The sequence below is a fragment of the Simochromis diagramma genome, unplaced genomic scaffold (assembly GCF_900408965.1).
Source record: "Simochromis diagramma unplaced genomic scaffold, fSimDia1.1 OVJJ01000590.1, whole genome shotgun sequence".
In the NCBI taxonomy this organism is placed as follows: Eukaryota; Metazoa; Chordata; class Actinopteri; order Cichliformes; family Cichlidae; genus Simochromis; species Simochromis diagramma.
In genome coordinates this window covers 1,844,733-1,868,325 of record NW_024387057.1, presented here as the reverse complement: position 1 = coordinate 1,868,325, position 23,593 = coordinate 1,844,733, and the positions used below count along the sequence as shown (strand labels likewise).

General features: G+C 41.3%; 1 protein-coding gene across 2 annotated transcripts in view; it reads right to left on the bottom strand.

The window, feature by feature from the left end:
• capn1 (calpain 1) overlaps positions 1-22,932 on the bottom strand; it is a 31,451-nt gene extending 8,519 nt beyond the window's left edge. The window contains exons 1-7 of one of the 2 annotated variants that reach the window (XM_040045170.1): positions 22,801-22,932; positions 18,277-19,005; positions 13,507-13,576; positions 12,093-12,211; positions 3,297-3,430; positions 1,858-2,026; positions 553-636 (exon numbers count right to left, since the gene is read on the bottom strand). In XM_040045170.1, the coding sequence (XP_039901104.1) occupies positions 553-636; positions 1,858-2,026; positions 3,297-3,430; positions 12,093-12,211; positions 13,507-13,576; positions 18,277-18,534 (834 nt within the window). In that variant the 5' untranslated portion in view covers positions 18,535-19,005; positions 22,801-22,932. Of the gene's footprint in view, positions 1-552; positions 637-1,857; positions 2,027-3,296; positions 3,431-12,092; positions 12,212-13,506; positions 13,577-18,276; positions 19,006-21,013; positions 22,457-22,800 lie in introns of those variants that run through there. The other variant, XM_040045171.1, reaches the window with a different exon arrangement.
• Positions 22,933-23,593: the final 661 nt, after the last annotated feature.

Here is a 23,593-nt window from a genome sequence, read left to right as displayed (position 1 = left end):
TTTCCATCTGCTTCACTTGTTCTTCTTTTTAGTATCCTGCGCACATTTGTGTGACTTGGGTAACATGACAGAAGTCAAGTGCAATGTCTGATTTTGTATCAATGGTGTAACTCCGATGTTTTTCCGTACTGCAAAGGACGCTTGTGCTGTGCCCAAAACAAAAGCCAAAGAGAACAAATTCAACACAATTTCATTTACATTTCTTAATAATATGCTGTACGTATGGGTGAAGGGTAAAGGGAAAGCAAACATGAGGAATCTGTTTTGCCCGTGCAAAATAAATGCGCTGCCTCTCGTTGGTTAAACAAATGTCAAACAGATGCATTAAATACAGAAAATAAACACACACTGCCTAAGCCTGCTTTCTTTAGTTATAGTTGTTTGTGTGATGTGCATAGATGTATATACGTCTCTACGCTGCAGTAAACAGCAGAGCTGAGCAGTCTGAATATCACTAGTATCGATACCAAACCTGATCAATACCCAGTTTCAAAATACATGAAAATCTGAAATGAGTTTTATGTTGTGTTAAATAATTTTTGTAGACCTCACCTCTTCCACACCAGTCAGGGAGTAGGCATGTCCCTTCACCAGCTTTTTGAAGGTGACGGCCTCCATATCATTTGCACTGGTGATCTGAGAATGAGGCAACACAACACAAAGAGTTAAACAGAGTTAACCAGGGGTTTGTGACGTCTATAATTCTTTAGTTTCAGCTGACTGCAGGTTTCCCCGACCTTAAACGGTACATTTGCATAATGACCCAAACTGGCACCACTGACTAACAACTGGGGGGCTGCGAGGTCAGTTTCATGATCGTTCATATGAGGAATGGCTGCAATCACAGCTTTGTAAAAAGGTGACTCTTTACCATGGAGGAAGACAATCAGAATGACGGTAACAAAGACAGGAGAAGATGTACGCGCGTACTTTTGCAGGTCGGTGAAATCAAACGATATAATTAGCAGTCACTCTCACAGCATGGCACATTCATTAAAAGCAAAAATCTCAAAGAATAAATCTACAGTGTAAATATAGAAGATTTTTCCTGTGTCATTTAAACCTAAGCACAGAAACACAAACAGACTCTGTTTATTCGTTCCTGTTCGTGTCAATCATTTACAATTTCATCATCTCTGGAAGAGAAAACGCATTTCCTTTTTAATTTTGCTCTTTGGACCCAAGTGAAACAGGGAGGCCTGAACTGATTACAGAAGTTCAGTCCTCCCTGTCTGCAAACACAAGCTTTGCTAAAGTGTCCTTGACAGTTGCACTGACTTCCTGCCAGCTCCAGACCTTTCCCTGTCCTCACTGCGCCCTCCTGGTTTTCCATACACGGGCTTTGTTTACAGGACCCTCCTGAGCCCCAGTGGTGATACTGAGGAGAAGACTTTTCTGACTTTTAGCTGCTGGTCCACAGTTTATGTGGATCTCTGAACTGTAAGAGATATAGCAAAATCTCTCATATTATAAAATGAATTGTACACTGGAGGAAACTGGAATGTGTGACAGTAAATTTATGTAAGGATTGTTGTTAAAGTAAAAAAAAAAAAAAAAAAAAAAAAAAGCATTTTCTTACTATGAACCTTGGACTTGGAATAATTTACATGAATATAATATAAAAAACATGCCTTCATCTACCAGTGAATTTAAAAGGATACCAAGGAACGCAGTGAAGGAGACTTGTGGTTGTTTCTTTTCATAAGCAACTTTATGTTTTATTGTTTAGCGTCATCATTTATACTTTGTATTATGTTGTGCATTTCGTATTTGGTGTTGAAAAGAGTAAAAGAGTTTGATCCCAGTGGGAGTTCCTGGTAAAATAAAAGTAACAATAATGAATGTTGCAGTACTGACGTCAATCGAGCAGCCGAGAAGTGATCCTCTTTCAACAGCTCTGCGGATGATGCTGAAGAGGTCCGAGGGGGCTTTGTTCAGATCGTACATCTCCGTCACACCTCCAGTAAAGTCTTCAAAACCCTCACATGTGCTGCCGCCTGACAGAGCCTCATAACAGCCATTCAACCTGCATCACAGAGAAATAGAAATTAAATGGAGTCCCGCTACAAAATAAATAAATATACTGCATAGTTTAATATTAGAGTTGAGGATTAAACCCTAATATATGCAGAAACTTATTTCTATATTTTAAAGTGTCACTGCTTAACAATGTGCTAAAATACCATATATGGCTGCACAGGAACATATGTAATCGTACTTTTACGTCACACTCATCCAGGAAGCTCTCTTAACTCGGAAGCCGTAAACTTACAGGAACAATGATGAGTTTCTCCTACACAGCCAGCCAAAATTTACAACCGGGGCCACAGCTGTCCACTCAAGCAGCTGTGTTTCTTCAGGCCCTCTTTAAGAGCTTCAAGTATTTCTCAATCATGCCGGCCACAAGTTTTTTGGCACCAGAAACACTCATTTCTGAAGTGCCGGGGACAATTAATGAAAACTGACCTCAATTGTGATCAGATTTTGTTTTGAACTAAAACCTGAGCAGACACAACTTCATGTCATGTGTGCATCACTGTAAGGTTAGCATAAACAAACAAACTAAAGGAAATACGAGGGAACATTTGTTCTTTCGAGAATGCATCAGAATTGACTGAGTGTAAACGCAGGCTGCAAACAGCAGAAAGGCTCAATGACAGTGTAAGAAAAATAGATAAAAGTGAAACCATAACATGTCCAAGTGCAGATAACATAGGTAACACACAGAATTTGGATCAATCCATAATTTACAGGTGATTACAACTTATCATTCAGCTACTTGTAACACATTTTACAATCTTTTTGCATCTTTCTTACATGCTCATGCTGCAGTATTGTTAGGTCTGTGTTTTTAGACTGTTGTTAGGTGGTTGCTATGCAACATCATGACATCCTAACCATTTTTTGTGAATATAAATGACATGGTATTGTCATAAAATTTGTAAGATACAACGCTTACTGCGTCATAAGGCCTCTTGGTAGGTGGTTGCTAGGTAACATGATGACGTAACAATATTTGACATGCTAAAGACACTTCAGGGCCATAAGATGCACCTTTATGCCAAGTTTGGTGTCTTAACTCATGACTGAGTAGAATCAAGTCAGACAGAGATCTGACGCATTCAATAAAACATATCTAATCACTGGATGCACAGATTCTCTTATTTATTTGAAGCATAAGAAGAATATGAAAGGGGCTGCTTTCCCTACAGGGACAAAATAATACATATTAAAGATCGGTGTTTGCTAAAGTTAAAGTTTTTTTCCTCGGGTGCCGTCCTCTGTACCACTCTTACTTGGCGTAGGCCTTTTCCATCAGAGCGCTCCAAAACTCAGTTCCATCTTTTGAGTGGACAAACAGAAGCTTCCCATCTCTCGCCGGCAGCCGATCGTCAATCACGACGTCCACCCACTCGCCAAACTGCCAGAACTGTGGAAAACAGAGCAGAGAACAGCGATACAGAGATGGTTTAACGTTCTGCTGAAGTTCTGGAGAACCTGGGCCCATTTTAAAACATTCAAGACCATAATTTCAAACTCTTTATCACCTTTATACGTGCATTTTTAATATGCTTGTATGAGAATTGGTTAGAGACATAAATTAGCATTGTTGTACTACTTGTTGGCCTCTGAATCCCAATGGCTCTCTCAAATCCCAGATCGCGCTATTATAATCTCCTTTGTGAAGTCTAACTAATACTAATTAATCTCTAATTACTCAGTTTCACTGAAATAGGATTTAGGATAGGATTACCAAAAAAGACAAACCCGACCAATCAGATGTGTCTTTCCAATTTATCACTACCAACACAGGAAGAAAATTGTCTCCAGCTAATCACACAAATGACGCATCTGAGTGATACGACAGCCTTCTTTGGTAACTCAACTGGATCATTTTAATCCTTCATTCATTTCTTTTACACTGAACAGCATCACCAGGAGTATTCACTCGTTCACATGCATATGAACTCTAGTTACATCCCATTTGTAACCCACAGGGTTTGATGTCGGCCCGCCGTTTACGTCTATAACAGCTTTGATTCTTTTAGGAAGGCTTTCCCCGAGCTTAAGTTTATGGGAGTTTTCATTCTTACAGAAGTGCATTGGTGAAGTCAGACACTGATGCTGGATGAGAAAGCCTGGCTCACAGTCTCTGTTCTAATTTATGTCAGAGGTGCTCTGTCGGGTTTGTCATTTGTCATTCTGTCATCCGTGTCTTCGTGGACATTGGTTTGTGCACTGGTGCTCAGTCATGCTGGAAAAAGAAGGGCCCATCTCCAAACTGTTCACTCAAAGTTTTGGGTCATGAAATATCTCAAAACGTCTTGTTATGCTGAAGCACTGAGAGTACAATGCAGAGTCTTCCATTCACTGGAACTAAAGGGCTGAGCCCTCTTGCAAAACAACCCCACACCATAATCCCCGCTACAACAAACTTTCTACAAAGCAGTCAGACAAGCTGTTCTCCCAGACTCATCCATCAGATTGCCACTCTCTTCTTTCTTTCATTCTCCACAGAGAACACGTGTCCACTGCTCTACAGTCCACTGGTGGCGTGCTTTACACCACTGCATCCGAAGCTTTGCATTGTTCTCGGTGATGTAAGGCTTTGACGCAGCTGCTCAGCCATGTAAACCTACTCTATGAAGCTCTCTGTGCTCTCGTCTCAAGCTAATTTAAAGGCCACATGAAGTTTGGAGATCTGTAGCGACTGATCTGAAGAAAGTTGGTGACGTCTGCACACTTTTTTTGATTTTACACAGTCTACCACTTTGACGCAGAGTTGCTGTCAATCCCAGTCGCTTACACTTTGTTATAATCCTACTAACATTTCACTGTGGGATATTTAGTAGTGAGGAAATGTCATGTCTGGACTTGTTGCACAGGTGGCATCCTGTCACGGTACCACTCTGGAATCCACTGAGCTCCTGAGAGCGAGTCATTCCTGTGCCAATGTTTGTAGAAGCAGTCTGCATGCTGAGGTGCTTGACTTTATACACCTGTGACCATTGAAGCGAGTTACGAGTGAGCGAATACTTTTGACAATGTAGTGTAGTTCCAGCACAAAGCATGAAACTCTTGAACTGCACAGATTTTACAGTTATTTCTAATTTCCAACCGTTTCCCTGTTTAATATCTTTGTAATACTAAGATCATAAAAGGCAACATTAACTGCAAGTCACACCACCACCCTAAATGTTCATATGCTTTCCTAAACCAGTCCTGCAATCAGTTATTCACATTCACATGCTCTCTAACCAAATCAGGCAGCCTGACACAAATGAGGGCTGGGTGAATTTCTGTGAAATGCTTTTGGATCAGATTCAAAAAACGATTTCCCTGAATTGTTGTTCTGCTTTTCACACATAAGATGTGACTGTGTTGTCCAGCAGGGGGCAGAAGAGACCAAGACAACACGATGAAAAGTTGTACAAAAAGAGTTGAGGGTAAAAATGATCTGGAGCAGGGATTCATTTAAGAAAGATTAAAAAAAGTGGATCAGTTATTTAATTTTAGTTATTTTATGTAATTTTGCTTTCAGTCATTTTCTTCAACTTATTCATGTCAGGGTTGGAGGGGCGGCTGGACCAGGGTACACTCTGTACAGGGCTAACACAGAGACAGACAGGTACTCACACTCTAACTCAGACCTGATATAATTATCAAATAACTTAACCCCACTAACTGCATGTCTTTGCATGCTTTCCATGTGTCTGTGTTGGCTCTTTCCAGGTGCTCCGGCTTCCTCCCACGGTCCAAACTCCACACTGGCTAAATGATCCGATTCAAACCCAGGACCTTCTTGCTGTGAGGCAACAGTGCTAACTGCATTTTATTTAATAGGAACAACTTAGTTCAGGAAAAAAATAGGAACATTTTGTTTTGGGTACTTTTTCCTAAACCAGTCCTGTAATTGTCTGTTTGCATGACAAATTAGCTGCGAGTCGGGATCTCTAACCAAAGCAGGCGGTCTGATGCAAATCAGGGCAGGGCAAATTTCTCTGAAATGTTTTTTTTACAGAAGATTAAAAGAAGTCACACTGGATTGTTGTTGTGTTTTCCGGGAACAGGATGGAAAAGCTGCACAAAAAGAGAGTGGAGGACAAAAATGATGTGGAGCAGGGGCCGAGTTATAAGCCAGACAGGTTTAAGAAGGTTTCTGCTGTTGAGTCCGTTGTTCCATAGAAACATAACCAAAATACATGAAACCCTGGAGTCATTCACATTAGTTTCCAGCAGAGAGAGCTGAGAGCACTCAGAGCAAATTCAACACAGCTGATGGGAATAAACCAAAACACCTCAGCATGTGACTTACTGTAAGTCCACCTGGACACAATTCATGTCTTGTGATGCAACAATAAAATCTGTTCGCATGAAAGAGCGATCAGATAAGACATACATAAAGGTCATCCAGCTACTTGAGCGTGTAAAAACTGGGTGAAAACTTTTTTTGTGTTTGAAACGGTGAAAGCCACACCCATGTGTAACATCCATTCCTTTTGACTGTGCTCAACGTTCTGCCATCAAGGGGTAACTTACATCCAGGAAGTGTAACTACATAGTTATTAACTGAGCCACAAACATTTTCTCAGCTTTGGGCTCCTACACACATTACGCTGCTAACTTTGACACTTTGGCTTTGGGGAAGAGATACCAGACACAAAAAAATCCAGACTGAAAGAGCTTCTTCCTCAAGGGACTGATTAAGTACATTGGCAAATTCACAATATTGCGATATCTGCACTCATGAATAACCAAAACAAGCCACTGATGTCTGCACGTTACTTGCTGCCATAACAAGACAATGTTAGTGTATATATAGTGTTTTGGTGTGTATTTAACAGGAATGGATGGATTCACAACACGGTCGGCTGAAGTCGACACAAAGCATACACACACACACACCAACCAACCACACATATACAGGAAATACAGGGCTGCCTCTGGTAAACGCACAGGCCTGCACACATTTCTTCATTCTGCTTATTAAACCTGACATTGTTGAGGCTTTTTCTCACAGCTCTGTGGGAGAAACACCCCGTCTAACCGGGGGAAGCTAACCATTCCCACATCTGTGTCATGACTTGCAGCGACTCTGCCTTCATATTTGAGAAGCGCTTAACAAAATGTCAAAAGGTCCATGTGTAAAAAGCGAGCTATAAAAAGAGTATCATAAAGGATTCTGCCCTGCTTTCCTTTGTGGACGCCGACTTGTTTATAATTCATTCCCCCTCTCCTTTTGTCTCCCTGACTTTCTTATTCACGCAGACTCCTTGTTCTCTCCACTTCTTAAACCAGTTAGGATTCCCACAACCAGCACACACATGATATCTTCTTTTTTTTCTCCCCAGTGACTCACTCAGATCTGGATAAATTATCCTGAGGCTTAAACTCACATACAAAGAAAAAAAAATCCTACAAAGACTCAGCAGCACACAAAAGCAAAGAAGCAGTAGGAACATGCTTATATGCTAGCGGCAACGTAAACACAATCAAAAGAGGCTCATAGTAAAAAAATAACACAAGAGGCAAAAAACGATAGTGAAGCCGTGTGTATTTAACAAGCTGTTTAGCCATAATTCACTCACTCATACAACACATTCATTCATTTATGTTCCCTCAGAGCAGACTGAAGCATTAGCTCCTCTCACTGTAGCAGAGAGCAGCATCTATACATGAAATTTACTGCACACTGCAGTCAACAAAACACAAACGAACACAGAGTCTCTGGAAGTAATCAGCTAAACGATTCTTCATTCTATTCTTGGCTGACCTCACTGTAACTGAATCAGCAAACCCAAAAAAATCCAGTGTAAATTAGCTTAGCTCTGTGTGTGCCTGTGCGACTGCATTTATTGATTCTTTGATATGAAATGAGTCAGAGGAGCAGCCGGGAGATGTCATCCTTTTTGCCAATGGCATTTCAGAGCAGTGGGCCTTTACCCACACAGTGATAAAATCCTGAGAGTCGATTGATAAAAGTTCTGCTATTTGTGCGAGCAAACACGGTGCTGCATCTTTAATGACTGAGCTGTCCAGCTGACAGGGATCCAGGATGGATACTTTCACTGCGAGTGTGTTTGTTGTACTTCACAACTCCAAGCATGTAATATGTGACTCTGTCGTGTGAGAGTTTGTCCGCTCTGCTCTCTGTCACACTTCCTCATTCCTTCCCCTTTCACTCTCTGCCTCTTTACCCTTCACTTGGCAGGCTCACAGTCTAGTTGGCAACGAGATCACTGCCTGACAGAGCGCCCGCCAACACTAAAGTATATTAAGCACTTTATATCGCTAACTGAGCCAACTGCCAGAAACTTCAGGGTACAGTCATACTTAGCTATTGGGTTGTGTGTGAAGGTTAGTGCTAACTTTCACCTTTATAACAACTACAAAAACTGGTGAATTACTTTGGACCTCAACCCTTTAAAATAACTCTTAAAGTTTTCATTAAATGTGCGGCAGGTTTGACTGTTGATGCTGACACAGCAGGCTCCGATCTGCACATTGCTCGAGAGTTATATTGGCCATATTGGATGGGACGCGAACAGCAGGCACAAGGATAAACTAATAATTTCCCCTAGTTTTCCACAATGGGTTGGTTAATTTCAAGAAGTTGCACATTGTTTTCAGGTGAAATTAGTTTCAAAGAAGGCGCTACAACAAAACCTTGTGATTGATTTGGTCACTGGCAGATTTCCATGGTTGCTTGTAGTTTGCATGGAGGACGCCAACATGTCAGCACTCACTCGCTAACTACTGGCTAAGTGGTAGTAAAACTTGAAAAAGTTTTACCTTAACAGGCAATAGCTAATGTTCACCTTCAAAATAAAAGTTTCGCCTCAGCAATCCATCCAACACATTTCAAAAGGCTCAACTTTTAAATTGAAGGCAAAAAGGACACGCTCCTAAAACCAAGGGGTTTTTGTCCTGTTTGTATTCAAATTCAGAGTTTCCAGAGCTCTGAGAACAGTTGACAAGTGCCTGCCGACAAGGAAATGTCGTCTATCCAAACTATGAGCACCCACAGCAATCTGCTAGCAACCAAATCAAGGGCGCTTTTGCCAAATGCTCTGGGAATACACAATTTTACCTACAAATCAGTTGCTGACTCAGGCCTTATTGCCTGGACCCTACAGAGACATACATCCAAAATGACAAAGAAGTCAACATCACATCGTTAGCAGCCGTATAACTGCAAAACCTCAACACATTTATTTCACATTTGACATTTTAAAGGGTCTAACACTAGAGCAGGACACACTGTAGAGTTTTTCCATTCTGCTTTGTCAGAACAACCAAACATCAGCTTGACAGGCTTCAGTAGCACTGCTATACTTAATGAAATGCTAATACATGCCACTGAAGTGGGCTATATTAGCATTAAATCAAAGTGCAGTTGGGGCAAAACATTACAAATGAATTGATGTGATGACGAACTGCTGTCACTGGAGACTGCTTTATCATTGAAAACCATGCAGATAATAACACCATAATAACTAGCAGCATCTCTGTAGGTGCCAGTAAGCAAAAAAAGAGGTGAAAAATCCACTCTAAAAGAATAAAGCGTGGATTTGCACACTCTAATCACATCTTCCATTATTCCCTCACTTCGGCTGTAAACGTACCACATTCAAATTGAAAGTGCAATAATCATAAACCACTGCTTTAATACGACTCCCTATCTAGCGTTGGGCTGCATGTGCGTGTTGCTCACCTGCTCACTGGCCGCAACATAAAAGGTAGCATTGTGAGGCCAACACCTGTGTCCCCGCCACAGCACGCGCAGCAGCTACGTTGCTTGTGAGTGTTTGTTGTGTGCAAAGTTCAGCTGATAAGCCCTAGTCGGCTGCAAGAGGCTCACACCAAAGAAAACATTTGTATTTATGTTGCAAAGCAGAACTTGTTACACTGAGCTACGATGTGCACTCAACACATTTGATGGGGGATTGTCAACTTTACTTTTGTCTTGAAAGATTAGATTGTGCTTAAACTTGCAGTTTCTGATAAGGAAGTGGCTTTTTGCCAGTTTGGAGAGCACGCTCAGATCTCCACTGGCAGGGTGAGGGGGTGTGAGGTCAGTTACCTTGGGTGACTCAAGTGTGGACTGACAAACAAAAAGACAGGCTTATAGCAGCAACGCCGCCTTTTAACCTTCTATTTCTTCTCAGAAAATTAAGCTTTTGGATACTGTTGAAAGAAGAAGAACCTGAACGTCGGGCCTACAGCTGAATAGTCGTTAGGCATTTTTCAGAGAATCTGGTGCTGCTCAAGTTTTCTTGGCAAATACTGTGAAACTGACAACGCCCTGATACTCTTCCTACTGCGACTCAATTTCAAAACCAGAACACACCTTATGGCTGTAAGCAAGCTGCAGGTAATATCCCTGTCTGTCAGACGCAGACAAAGAATTAAATACAAGGAAACAGTAAGCCATATGACGTTAAAAAACAAGGACTGGGTTTACAGCGGACTTCCTCTAATCCACGTAAAGGCTCCTATAGATACATATACTCACTTAACCTTCTAGGACCTGGCGTCCACATATGTGCACAACACATTTTAGGTTGTCTAGACCAAAACACAAAATCTTGCTCTACAAGGGCCTGAAATCCACTTACGATGTTATACTGCACCTGTTCTATTGAAATATAAAGCGAATGTCCTCATATGTGGATCTCATTTTTCTCAGAAGCAAAAATCAGGTTAAAAAAAAAAAAAAAAAGAAAAAAAAAAATCAGGTAATTCTTGGTTTTTCCATTCACTGGGTCCCAATCATCCCACATAGCAAGGAGAAATTAAAAATGCATGACATGAGAGAGTTCGGGTCTTAGGACGTTAAATATTTTAATAAACTGGATTTAGGTTCTATTATGTCTCAACTTGAAGGAGAGGGCTTTAACTTCTCATTAGTGATCATGATTGAGTACAACTGGTAGTTGTAGGACTGATTTGACAGCAGTCATTGGATTAACCAATACTCAGAACAACAAACAAGTGGACACAGGTAAAAATTATCCTGTCTGCAAGAGAACCCAAAGTATCATCCAAGTAATCTGTTAACCATAAGCAGTTCCCCACATGGACAAGCCAAATGCCTCCTGGTGAAAAGTTTTATGGTAAGACAAAACAAACATTCAACTATTTGGCCACAATGACGTGATGTGTTTGGACGAGTAAAGGTGAGGCTTTCACACCTAAGAACTCTGCACCGACTGGCAAGCACGGTGGCGGTAACATCATGTTCTGGGGCCGTTATGCTGCCAGCGGTACTGGTACATTTCACATGGGTAGAGTAATAAATTCTTCAACTTAACCTCAAAGCAACTACTAAATGGTTGAAACTTGGACTCAGGTGGGTATTCCAACAGGACAATGATCCCAAACACACATCATAACTGGTTTTGGAATGGACAGAGCAGACTAACATTCAGCTTTTTTTTTTATGTCCTTCCTAAAGCTCTGATCTCAAGCTCTGAATCGATCTGCTATGGGGCTTTTAACCGAATATTAGTGAGGGTCTACAATGTATATATACTTGCCAGATCTTGTGTGGATTAGATTCTAACTTGTGCACCAGCTCGTGCCCAGAAATGCCCACAAAATCATTAAAAAAAAAGAAAAAAAAAGTTGCACAGCAAGAAGTGTTGCATTATGTCCTGTTTCTACAACAAAATAACACAACAGGAAGCAGTGAGATGCAGCGAATTCAAAAGTCCAATCTCTGGTGTTTCACAGCTTCCCCATATCTTCAGATAAATATCAGTTTTCCACCTCAGTTTGAAAGTCGTCACTGAGGAATTGAGGGGAAAAAACAGCATTGCTCAGCAGCTAATGTATAGTGATTACACAATTATCTGTGTTATATAAGCAGCCGACATCACAACCTGCGTATAAATTGTCATGTTTGGAATCACCTGCACTTAGTTTGAGAGCCCATACCCATATTCAGGCCTCAGTAACCTGCTTTTGGCCTGATAACCGCTTGCAGCTGGTTACGTGTAACAGCTGTCTGCAATGTTTTTCAGGCACTATCCTTTGATATGTTTGGAAAAAACAAAAGGAAAGGATATGAAGCTGTCAGTAGTCATTACCTGGAAGTGAAAGATGCCAGCATATCCCTGCTGGAAACCCTGTCCGTGAGGAACCACTCTGTGGAGGAGATGGTCATTTAGGGTCAGCGATGCGATGGCTGCCAGCAACCAGCAGTCCCCTGAAGAAACGCAAAGACAGTTTTACTACCATTATAAATCAACTGAGAGCTGTCATGATAAGCACGAGTCTGTGTTTACATTAGCAAATAATTTCAACTTTTAGCCACACACAAAACTGGAATTCACCCACAAAGAGTAAAGGTTTGCACAGGCTTTGCATTCTGGGAAATGGGAGAGGCGAGCACAGAATCTCAGACTCGCCATGACTCACTCATGTTGTTAGTAGGACTTCCATAGTGGGTTCAAGCCACAGTTGCCACTTCCATTATTATACTGTGTTGCCAAAGAGCATTTGCTAGAAGATGGGAAGCCAATGACTGGCATAGTTCATTTAGCAGTTTGACTGTCATCATATTCTCTGTTACAAGACCTACAATTATCCTTTCACAGTCAAAACCGTGTTGCGTTCGGTGTTGTGTTATCTTGTCTTTTATGGGAGGAGTTGTGATTGACATGTTATTGAAACTTTAGGTTTTATTCTGGCTGTGTTACTGACACACAACAGTGCTACACTTCTCTGCTGAAAGTTATACTCAAGATAAAAATGAAGTCATTGAGTTTTATATTTTCATACAAGTAACACGCAGGAGTTCCTAAACTTTTTTGTGTCCATAGACAGTAGGAAATATGGATGTAGGTGGAGCCTCCATTCTATATGGTTTTTGCATGCAGCTGCAAAAAGACCTCTATGGGGGGAAAAAAGGTTTTCTGATTTGAAGTCTGTAAGGCCTTTAAAAAGTGATTTCTTAGTCTTGTTTACACGAACACTGATCCTTTTCCACAGAGTAATGTATTATGTTTTCTGGTTCAGGATTTTGGAGGTTTTTGCGATACTTTTGGCAGTGCCTAAGATATCTACTGAAAGAAATGGAAGATGCCTTTGCTTACAGATATGACAAGGCATAAATTATAAATGTTATATAAAATAAAAAATATATATTTTTTAAAAACTAAAACTTTTCTTTTCCCTGAAAGAACTACCACAAGACCATATCTGGAATATCCCCCTCTCTATATCAGATTTTTGCTGTGAAAGGTTCTGTGTCTCGCTGAAGTTCATGCTGTATGCGGAGTAGAGGGACGCTTCACTTATTCATGACTTGCATCCAGCATCTCCCTAGATTTAGCATAGCAACTAACATCTATGCACTCAGTTACCTGTTTGTTTGTTCTTTTGGCAGTGTTCTCTTTCGCTTTCTGCCAGATTAAATCTCAGTTCTTCCCCTCGGGTCTAATAGATGAATCATGCAGTAGTAACACTGAAACAGTTGGGAACACTCCCAATGGGACTTACCCAAAGCACCCTGACAGATGTCAGTGCGAGTAGCTCCATCTACGATGAACTCGGGCCGTTTGCAGAGCTCCTGTCGGTGCACACACACACATAAACACACAAATTAGCACTTCTTTGCCTTCAGACATACATTTTGCAAACATGTCGTCTTCCTCCCTTTCTTTTCTCATTTTCATCTCATTGAACCTGCTCTGGAAACCCAAACAATGATAGCAAGAATACCAATGGTACCCATTCCCTGATAGAAGAAACATTAAAAATTAATCATTAGAGATTTATGCAAGTAATCTGTCATTTAACACTGCATCTTTATCAGTCTTATCTCGAACTGATGATTAGTGTCAGACATGAACTGAAGCAACAATAACAGAGCTAATGAAGCAAGTCTACAAAGCTGCCCACTTTAATTCTATAATCTAAACGTAAGTGTCTTTTTCAAGCTCCATGGCTACCAGGAGCTTGAAACCCCTGACAGGAGTGCTTACAGTCAGGAGTTAAAGTGGGATTTGGCAGCTGCAGGAAACCTAAACTCATGTGTAGCAGGGCAGCAATTCAGAATTGAGTGCTATGTCTCTGCGTATAATGTCTCTTGTGCAACCCACATCCTGCTCTGCAACAGTCCAACATAGTCAACGAACACAGCAAACTTCCCAGCTTATTCTGTACTTACTGTCTGTTACAAACTTTACTACACAGCAGACACATGCATTTATTTCTTCCCTGGGAAACACAGTCATTGTACTCTTAGCTGGCAGACAACCCAATGCCGCTCTCTCATATCCGTCATGTACGAATCGAGCTGGGCAATTGTCTGGTCTATCTTGTCAGATTGCTACTTTTAAACTGAAGCTTGGGACAATTAACCAGATCTTGCACGCACAAAACAAAACTTCTACTTTTCAACACATGGGCTCCAAATAGTTTTTAAAACATGTAGTCTTTCAGTCAAGGTTTAGAAACAACTCTGGATTAGTGCAGGAGGAACACGCAACATTTCTGTCTGTGTGCTTGTTTCTTTGTCTGCCAACTCTTCAAACACTATCAGGAATTGAGCAACCAAACCTGGCACACGGGTACAGCTCAGGCTCCTGAAGATTCTTATCTCTATCACATATTATGAAATTATCACATAGCCTGGAAACCACTTAGCTCAGGGCTGAATGAAGCGCCTTGAGGCGACTTTTGTTGCGATTCAATAAAATTGAATTGAATTGAATTAAAAATGACCTGTTTTTTTTTTTTTTTTTTTTTTTTTTTAAAATGCATCTACAACACAAGCAGCATTTCATTTAAATTTAGGGTTAACATCATAAACAGGCCAGACAATACTGTAGCACAGACATCTGCTAGTATAATAAATACAAAATGCTCTATTCTACAGATGATCTGCTTGTTTATACCTTATTAAAATTCATGTATTCTTAGAGAGGAAGTGAACTGTTTTAAGTTGCTGCTTGGGAGCAGCGGGTATCAAGGTGGCAGTTCATACACACAAAAGCTATTTTAGCTAATTATAGCTAGTAGACACAGTTAAAACAGCTTCTAATAAAGTAACTGATTGAGTAGAGTCTTTTTTTATTAGTTTAATACCAAATAATAAATTGAGTAAGAAGTTGTAAGAAGGTAGTTTTCTTTGGGATTAATGGAGCTAGCTTCAAGCACAATACTCTTAGTCATTGTAGCGAGCTAGGCAAGCAAATCCTAAAGTTGTCAAAGCTCTTTTCTGAAAAATCTCCCAGTCTAGTGTTTTTTGTTCACATTTGATTTGCACAACTTCCTGCTTCCTAAACCTTCTTGTACTCAGTGTGGTCAGCGTGAGAAACCCCACAAAGCTATAAAAATAAATATTTTGTGTCATGCTAAGCAAACACGCCAACTATTCAACACATGGCTTAACTCACTGAGGCATCCTGGGCATTTTTAAACACTCACACAAAGCCTTTTTTTTCAGCAGGGGGGGCATCATGACCCTCTTAGTGTAAATATTACAGATCCTGTGGTGCAGGTGATGCATGCATTATGAAGTACTATTTCTGGAAGGCTGAGACCTCAGAAAAGCATTAGATGCAACAGAGAAACAGAAAACATACACTCATGATAACGTGACGATCTGCATACTCAAAAGAAAGCCGAAATTATCACAAGGCAGAGCTTTTAAGACCACAGCTCGCTCTGTTACTGCAGAGCTGACAACAGCAACTTGCCACAGTGTCTGCAAATAGAATAAAAAAGGAGAGCACACCGTGTTCAAGGCATGCTCACAAATACAATTCCACTCTCTTCTCTGGTGCTGCTTCTAGCTGCACAGACCACACTGGTGTATTTATAACAGAGTAAAAGGTGATGAGAGAAGAAAAGACGTGACATGGTAGACGATGTGATATAAGAGGCCCCTCATAAGACCTCAAGTCTGTGAGGAAAGCTTGCTTAAGTGTACCAGGTAATAAAAGACCTTAGAGGTGAGCTGTTATAGGTGGTGGTTGGAACTTCAGGGTTTGAGATGACCATATCTGGAATATCCCCTCTCTTTGACATCATGCAGAGTCCAGAGAAAATAATAATAATAACGAAATGTCTGAAACAAATCATTTACAGCAGTCTGAAGTCTGAGCTTTTGGCTCATATTCTGATATACAATGACTTTATTATTTTAAACTTTGCCCATAATAAACAGTCTTATCCGCCTATAACCCAGCATCTATATGACAGAAAGTAAATAAAAATAAATAAGGTCCTTCTCTGCCCTGTTGGATGTAGTGGGTCACGTCCAACAGGGCAGAGGAGGATTTGGACTTGGAGCAGTAACACCTCGGTGGCAACAGGCATCTGTAACCGAACATCGGAAAATGGTAGTGGAGGAGGTGCGTCGACAGGAGGAAACGGTAAGACATGCTAGAGCGGTAGCGCTGACCAAGCAGGATCGCTGGATGAACTGGGAGAGGAAATGCACATGGAGTGAAATCTGGGGAATGGAGTCTAATAGACTAAGTTTCATCATCCGAGCGACATACGATGTGCTACCTTCCCCAATAAATCTGGAGCTGTGGTTTGGAAAGGACCCATCCTGCCCCCTGTGTACAGTCCCAGCAACACTCAAGCACATCTTGGTTGGTTGTAGGACCAGCCTTACTCAGGGCAGATACACATGGAGACACAACCAGGTCCTTGGGTGTCTAGCCGAGAAAGTTGAGTGCAAAAGAAAATCCATCAACGCTCAACCTTTCACGAACCAAGAGGAGCGTCAGTTTTCATAAGCATTTGTCCGGGAGGGAGACAAGCCGAGGACGAGCCCCCCAACCCCGGACCTGGGACCGCTGGAGGTTGCCAGGGATTGGCAGATGCACATGGACTTGGATCAGAGGCTAATTTTCCCCGCAGAGATCATAACAGCTACTCTGCGACCAGACCTCGTCCTTTGGTCTAACTCCCCAAAACGTGCTTACATCATTGAGCCGACGGTACCATGGGAGGAAGCAATTGAGGAAGGATTCGAGCGTAAGAAGCTGTGATGTGCCAACTTGGCAGCTGAGGCAGAGGACAGAGGCTGGAAGATCAAGGTGCGCCCGGTGGAAGTGGGGTGCAGGGGCTTTGTTGCCAGAACAACAGCGAATTGCTTAGATTGGGACTGCTGTCAAATGTTAGTGCTTGCCAGCTCTGCTTAAACACACCCACTGCAGGTGGTCATGGGACATGTTTTTTTTTAGGCACTGGTGCACTAAATGTGTGCACAGTAACACGAGTTTTATACTATAGGGCATGCAACAGCAGATAGCTCTTGTCAGATGGGTGCACATATTTAAAATACTATGGCTCAGGCTATGGTGCTGCAGTCATGTGCAGGACATCAAGATGTCCACTTGCTCGCTGTGAATTCTCCAGACAATTACCTACTCTACTGTTAGTGGCTCGTTCAGACATTACACATTGTTTACAAAGGAGCTGCTACTTTAAAAACCACCAAATATCTGAGTGAGGCGTTTGTAGGCATGAGTCAGACATTCGCATTGTGATGCAGTGCAGCCAGATAAGACCTAATACAATTCAGGGGTGTGGTCTGCTACACTGTAGAAAAACAGCGCCACTATGTTGCCAAAAGCATTCATTCATCTGTCTTCACACCTATATGAATTCAAGTGCCATCTTATTCTTAATGCATATGGTTTAATATGTTGATGGTCCACTTTTTGCAGGTATAACATCTTCAGCTCTTCCTAAAGCTGTTTTTTTTTTCAGGTTGAGGTGAAGGCCAGTCTAGTTCTTCCACACCACACTCACTCATCCATGTCTTTATGGACATTGCTTTGTGCACTGGTGTGCAGTGATGTTGGAACAGGAAGTGGCCATCACCAACATTTCTTGCTATGTTAAAGCATTAAGCACGCTGGCAGAGTTACTGTCATTCCCAAACGCTTGCTCTTTGTTATAATACCACGAACAATTGACTGTGGAATATTTAGTAGTGAGGAAATTTCATGTCTGGACTTGTTGCACAGGTGGCATCCTATCACAGTTCCTATGTCCAAGGAAGTGATTGGAAAACCTCCATTTAATTATTTAATGGGGTAGTGAATACTTTTAGCAACACAGTGTATTATAACTGTCTGACATTAAAATGATATTAACCTTCTAAAAAAACACAGTAAATAAATCTGGAAACACCGTCTATAACATTAAACATCTACAATAAATGATATGAAAGGCTTCTATATTCCCCTTACCCACGCTTGGGCAAAAGACACAAAAAACACGGCCACCGCCGCAATTTCTCACCGTGGGCCTCATCCAGCGCATGCCGCTGGTCTTTGCCGATCTGGGGCCGAGTTCGTTGAATCCCAAAGATGACGCTACAGCAGGAAACAGGCTGTCCTCAAACAGTCTCCCGCTTTGAAGGCACTGGGCTTTCAGAGAATCATAGTCCTGACCCAAGAACTTCACCGCATTGTGGTTCTGCCCCAGGCCCTCATCACGATCCCACTGACTCCTCAGTTTGTAGGCCATGCCTGTGGCATAAATGGGCTGCTCTGCCATCTTGAGCTTGTGGAGTTAACGGAGAGCAGTAGGACTGACAGCTGCTATCAATTTGATTCTCTTTGGAACCACAATAAGAAGTAAAGATGTGTCAATTATTAAAGACGCAACAGCAGCCTATTGAGCTTTTATAATCTAAAGCACTTTGCTGATGTAAACCTGATACACAGTGGTAATGGCTTCAAGGCTCAATCTTCAGTTAGAATAAAACATCAGTAGCTATGAAGATGCTATTAAACACTGATGAGGCTAGTCTGCTGCTTGGCTGTGGTGTATGTGGTTGCACTCTAGCTGGATGCTTTGATTGCAGTCACAAACGGAGAAGCTCAAAAATCCAAAGCTTGTCACAGTAGAGACGTCTTCCTCATTACAAAAGATCCAGATAACACCAGTCCCCGTCTGTTGTTCTTTTTTTGTCAGGTTCACGCAGTGCAGGATCACACCCTATCCTTATCACGGCAGCAGACAACCCTGCACAAAAAGAAAGAAAGTGAGAAATTGAGCACAAAAGTGAAAAGGTTATCCAGTGAGATACAAGATACAAGTTTGTACATACCAATACTATCTACGCGTACATCACAGAACAAAAGCAGAGGCTGTGCACACCCTCCATGTGCACAGACACTAAGAATTTAAAAGACAAACGAGGCGTCCTTGTTTCTTTGCAGTCATCCATATACGTGCATTCTTAGAAAAGCCCGGCAAAGTTGGCACATCTGTGCTACTTTTACTGTGGTGCACTGAATGTGTGCACAGTGTAAGTGAGAACTAAATTTGAAGTCAATTTTTAATCAGAAAAGCACATTAATAACAAAGCAGGATACCAACTGTGTGTGTGTGTGTGTGTGTGTGTGTTGATGCACAATAAAGGTTGCATGAGGCAAAGAACAAGCACAAACTCTCTGTGAGACGCTTTAATTAAACAGAGGCTGAGATGAAGAAGCATTTCTATCATTAGTGCCGGCGCAGACAGAACTGGAGCTTTGGACAGAGTTAGTCTCACTTTGTTGCTTTGAGTCTGCGTCTTTTCTGTCAAACAGAGTGGAAGGCGTTTATTTTTATCTTCTTTCAACTCTCTCAGCTTTTTTTTTTTTTCACTCCCTCACCTCAGATATGCACATAAAGATACGCACTTCCTGTTTTCAGTCCACAGGTGTCCGTCACAGCAGAAACAGAAAAGAGTGGCTTTCACTGGCTTGTGTAGCAGTGGAGCCATGTAAGAGTTTCCTCCTCCTGCTAACAGTGAACCACACCCACAAAGATGGCCCATTTGACTGAGTGAAGAATGTTGCTGCTAAGAGAGCCAAAAACTGAGCATGCAGCTGCGACAGCAGGTTTCCCAGCTTGTTCAATTACACAACACTAAGACTTGTGTTTGCACATGTGCCTCTATTGCTGCTAGCATGATGAAACTACATTAGGGTCATTTGCATGAGTACTACACACTATTTCTGCTAATAGAGCCCTAAAGCTACAGCTAGCAAAGCTGAAAGTGCTGCATAATGGCTGCACCACAACCATTATATTTCTTACCACGAGCATTACTACTCACACTAACAAAGGCACTTTTGCCACCACTGTAACAACTACTTCTGCTTCTTCCTGCATTCTTTATAAAGAGTTATTTAGCATCTGTACCACATATCAGTGTTAGCATCACTACAGTGTTTTTCTTTTTTACATAAATGTATGTACTATTTAAATGTGGACACGAAAATACCTTCAGTGAAGAGGCTTCTAGAGTTACACTTGTTAAACTGCTTGTTAATGCATATATCTAATTAGCCAATCACATGTATTCAGGTATTTAAACATGGTCAACACGACCTGCTGAAGATCAAACTGAGCATCAAAATGAGGAAGAAATGTGATTTAAGTGACCTTGAATGTGGCACACAAGTTGTTGTCAAACAGGCTGGTCTAAGTATTTCAGAAACTGCTAATCTGCTGTGGGGAAATCCCAGCAATCTCTACAGTTTACAGAGCGTGAGCCAAAACGGAGGAAATTTCGGCGAGGGGCAGTTCTCTGGTGAAAGTCTTCTTGATGTCAGAAGTCAAAACGGAAACTGTAACTCAAATAACAGCTTTTTAGAACCAAAGTAAACAGAAGAGTGTCTCTAAACACACAACACACACACAACAAGCAGATGGGCTACGTCAGTGGGACACTCCCGTGAGCTAAGTAGAAGAAATTGAGGCTACAGTTCACACATGTTCTGCAGAATTGAACAATATAAGTTTTTTTGGTCTAATGAGACTCAATTTTAGCAAATGCATTAGGATGGTGCGGTCAGAATACGGCATAAATATGAATGCATGGATCCATCCTGCTGACCACTTCCATCCCTTTATGACATTAATAAAAATGTGCTTCACTGTTCTTCCCCTCACTGCAAAGTCCATCATGAAATCCTAACAAATGTCTGGTTAAAAATGTAGGTTTTCAGATTTATGTCAGGCCCATGTGTTTGTTTCTTACCTCTCCTCCAAACTGCACCTTCTAGTTTGATCCCAAGAACTGCCAAACCAGTCCAGACAGACTCTTCTGTACTACTTTTATAGTCAACCTCCAGCGAGGGATGTGGCAAATGTGGCAGGAAGGAGGAGTTACGCCTGATTTCTACATCTTTAGTTTCCAACTTTTAACGTATGCCCATTGTCACTTGAATGGCATGTTTGAGCACTCCTATAAGTTCACTTAATACCTAATTAACTTTTCCTAGAACGGGAGGAGCTACTGGCTGTAGGCAGAAATGTGTCAGGTGACAGCTCTGTGAGGAAAAACGCCACTGCCCCTCACAAAACACACCCACTACCATGAAATGCTTGCAGACCACAAACAATTACTCATATGCTTTCAATATGCATGTCACTCTAAGTTGGTTCCATGACAAAACACCCATGACCCCATTACTTAAACCAACAACAGAGGATCATAACGTGTTCTGTTAAAACCTTAGTCGTGTGGTTTTTACCTCTGCTGGCTGCCATCGGGGCACATTTTACCCAACAACAGTTCAGTCTGACTCTAATGAATATTTTACTTCTCCTCACATGAGAAATACATGCAGCCTACATACCCTCACTCCATATCCCAACACAAATGCTTAGCCTTCCCCCCAGTCCGGGTGGCAGCACACAAGAATGTGCATGCATGTATGTACTGTACTGTATCATCTAGCAATGCAACACTTAGTATAATGACAAGAAAACTGAGAATGTGCACTTTTATCCAACCCATAACCCGGCTCTTTTCCTTATTTGTTTTGGCACATCAGCAGGATGTTTCCTTTAACATAGGGGTCGTGCAGCCATGGGTAGAAACACACACGACTGAAGCAGCAGGCATGCAAAGGCCGTGAAACCACTGCAATCATCAGCAATGTATGACTAATGCTTTTCTGCTGATGATTGTCTGAGTCCAGTTTTCTCCTCGCAACTCGAGCTGATTAAATGCATGCTGATAGTAAGTAAGTGTTGCCTTTGGGAGGGTGGAGTCAAGAGTTTGTGGCATGAGTAAGCCTTCTGACCGCCTGTGGTGTATTTCTGCATGCAGGGGTTCATGTTGCAACACAGTTTACTGTGAGAAAAAATATCCAAAGTGTTTGGAGAAAATAGACCAACAGAGAGATCACACACACGCACGCACGCACTGTGACCGCTGCAGGGAACATGGTGACTACTGTGTTTTTTTCTCATCAGAGTCTGCAGAAGAACACAGCTTTTAGAAACACAGGGCTACATTTGGAGCATGCGCCTCAGCTCACGCAGATTTAGCTCGTTATAAAACTTTAACTTGGACGCATGGCTCACACAGATAAGTAAGTCGCTTTTGTGATAGATAGGTGTGGTCCCTGGGAAAACATTGAAATTAAAGAAATAAACACAACCAGCAAAGCGAACAGCGGTTTGACGAGTTTCCTTTGGCTTCACTTCCATCAGACACAGTTAAAACCAATAATAATAATAATAATAATAATAATAATAATAAAGCGTAATACAGCAAAAGCAAATTTTGCGGAATCAGCACATTAATGATTAATAATTCATGGTTATTATTCTCGTGAAATCTGGGACAGACTGCTGTTTCACTGTGGTTTGTTCCGGCATCACAAACTAACCTAAAAAACAACTCACAAACTTCCAGTTCTGCTCTTAAAAAAAAAAAGAAGTTCATGCCAGGAGGACAAACGCGATTGGCAAAGTGCAGCCCGACACTAAACTGCTGATGCAAAGTGATGTTGAAGGATGAAAACTCATATTTACCTTCAAATGCGTTTCCTCTGAAAAAAAATAGCTACACGGAAATTCAACATGCTCTGCGTTCCATGTTTAGTATGTACCCTTCTTGTACCCTCCCCTCTTTTCTATACAGAAGAAACGCCCTGCTGCCGCTGTACCCTTGTTTCAATGCGACTGCGCAGTGCCCACAGGTCATAAAACTACACTGAAAGGGAGGGATTCGTGCACTGTTCTGTCGTGTTGTGCTCTTTGTTTGCAGCAGATTTTACTTGATACTGTAGTTCATTATGGTACTGTGTGTTCACATGCAATAAGCTGCCCTTTGAAAGACAAAAATCCCTTTACATCGCTCTGTAAATACTTATCCTAACTAAAAAAAAACGCCACATTTACCAAGTGTTAGACTCTATTTGAAGTTTAGTTACGTACAGTATTTCTATTTTATAACTATTTTTAAATTTCAGTAGACTTGTATGTTATGAATGTAAAAATAGAGAAGTTTTTTAATCTTCTAACGGCATCATTTACAGGATTTCAAGTCTAAGCAGCCAACAATGACATCTAGTGACTTCGGGTAGCAGCGCATCTAGAATAGAATAGAATCGGATAGAATAGCTTTTTTATTGTTACTGTTACAAGAACAATGAAAGGCAGTTTGGCATTTCTCCATGTGTGTGAAGTACACAATAGCGAAAGTATTTACACAACAAATTTACATTTACACAAGAAAGATATGTACAAGTTATACATACACCTGCAAAACACACACACATACATACATATATGAATATATGAATATATACATATATGCATTCGT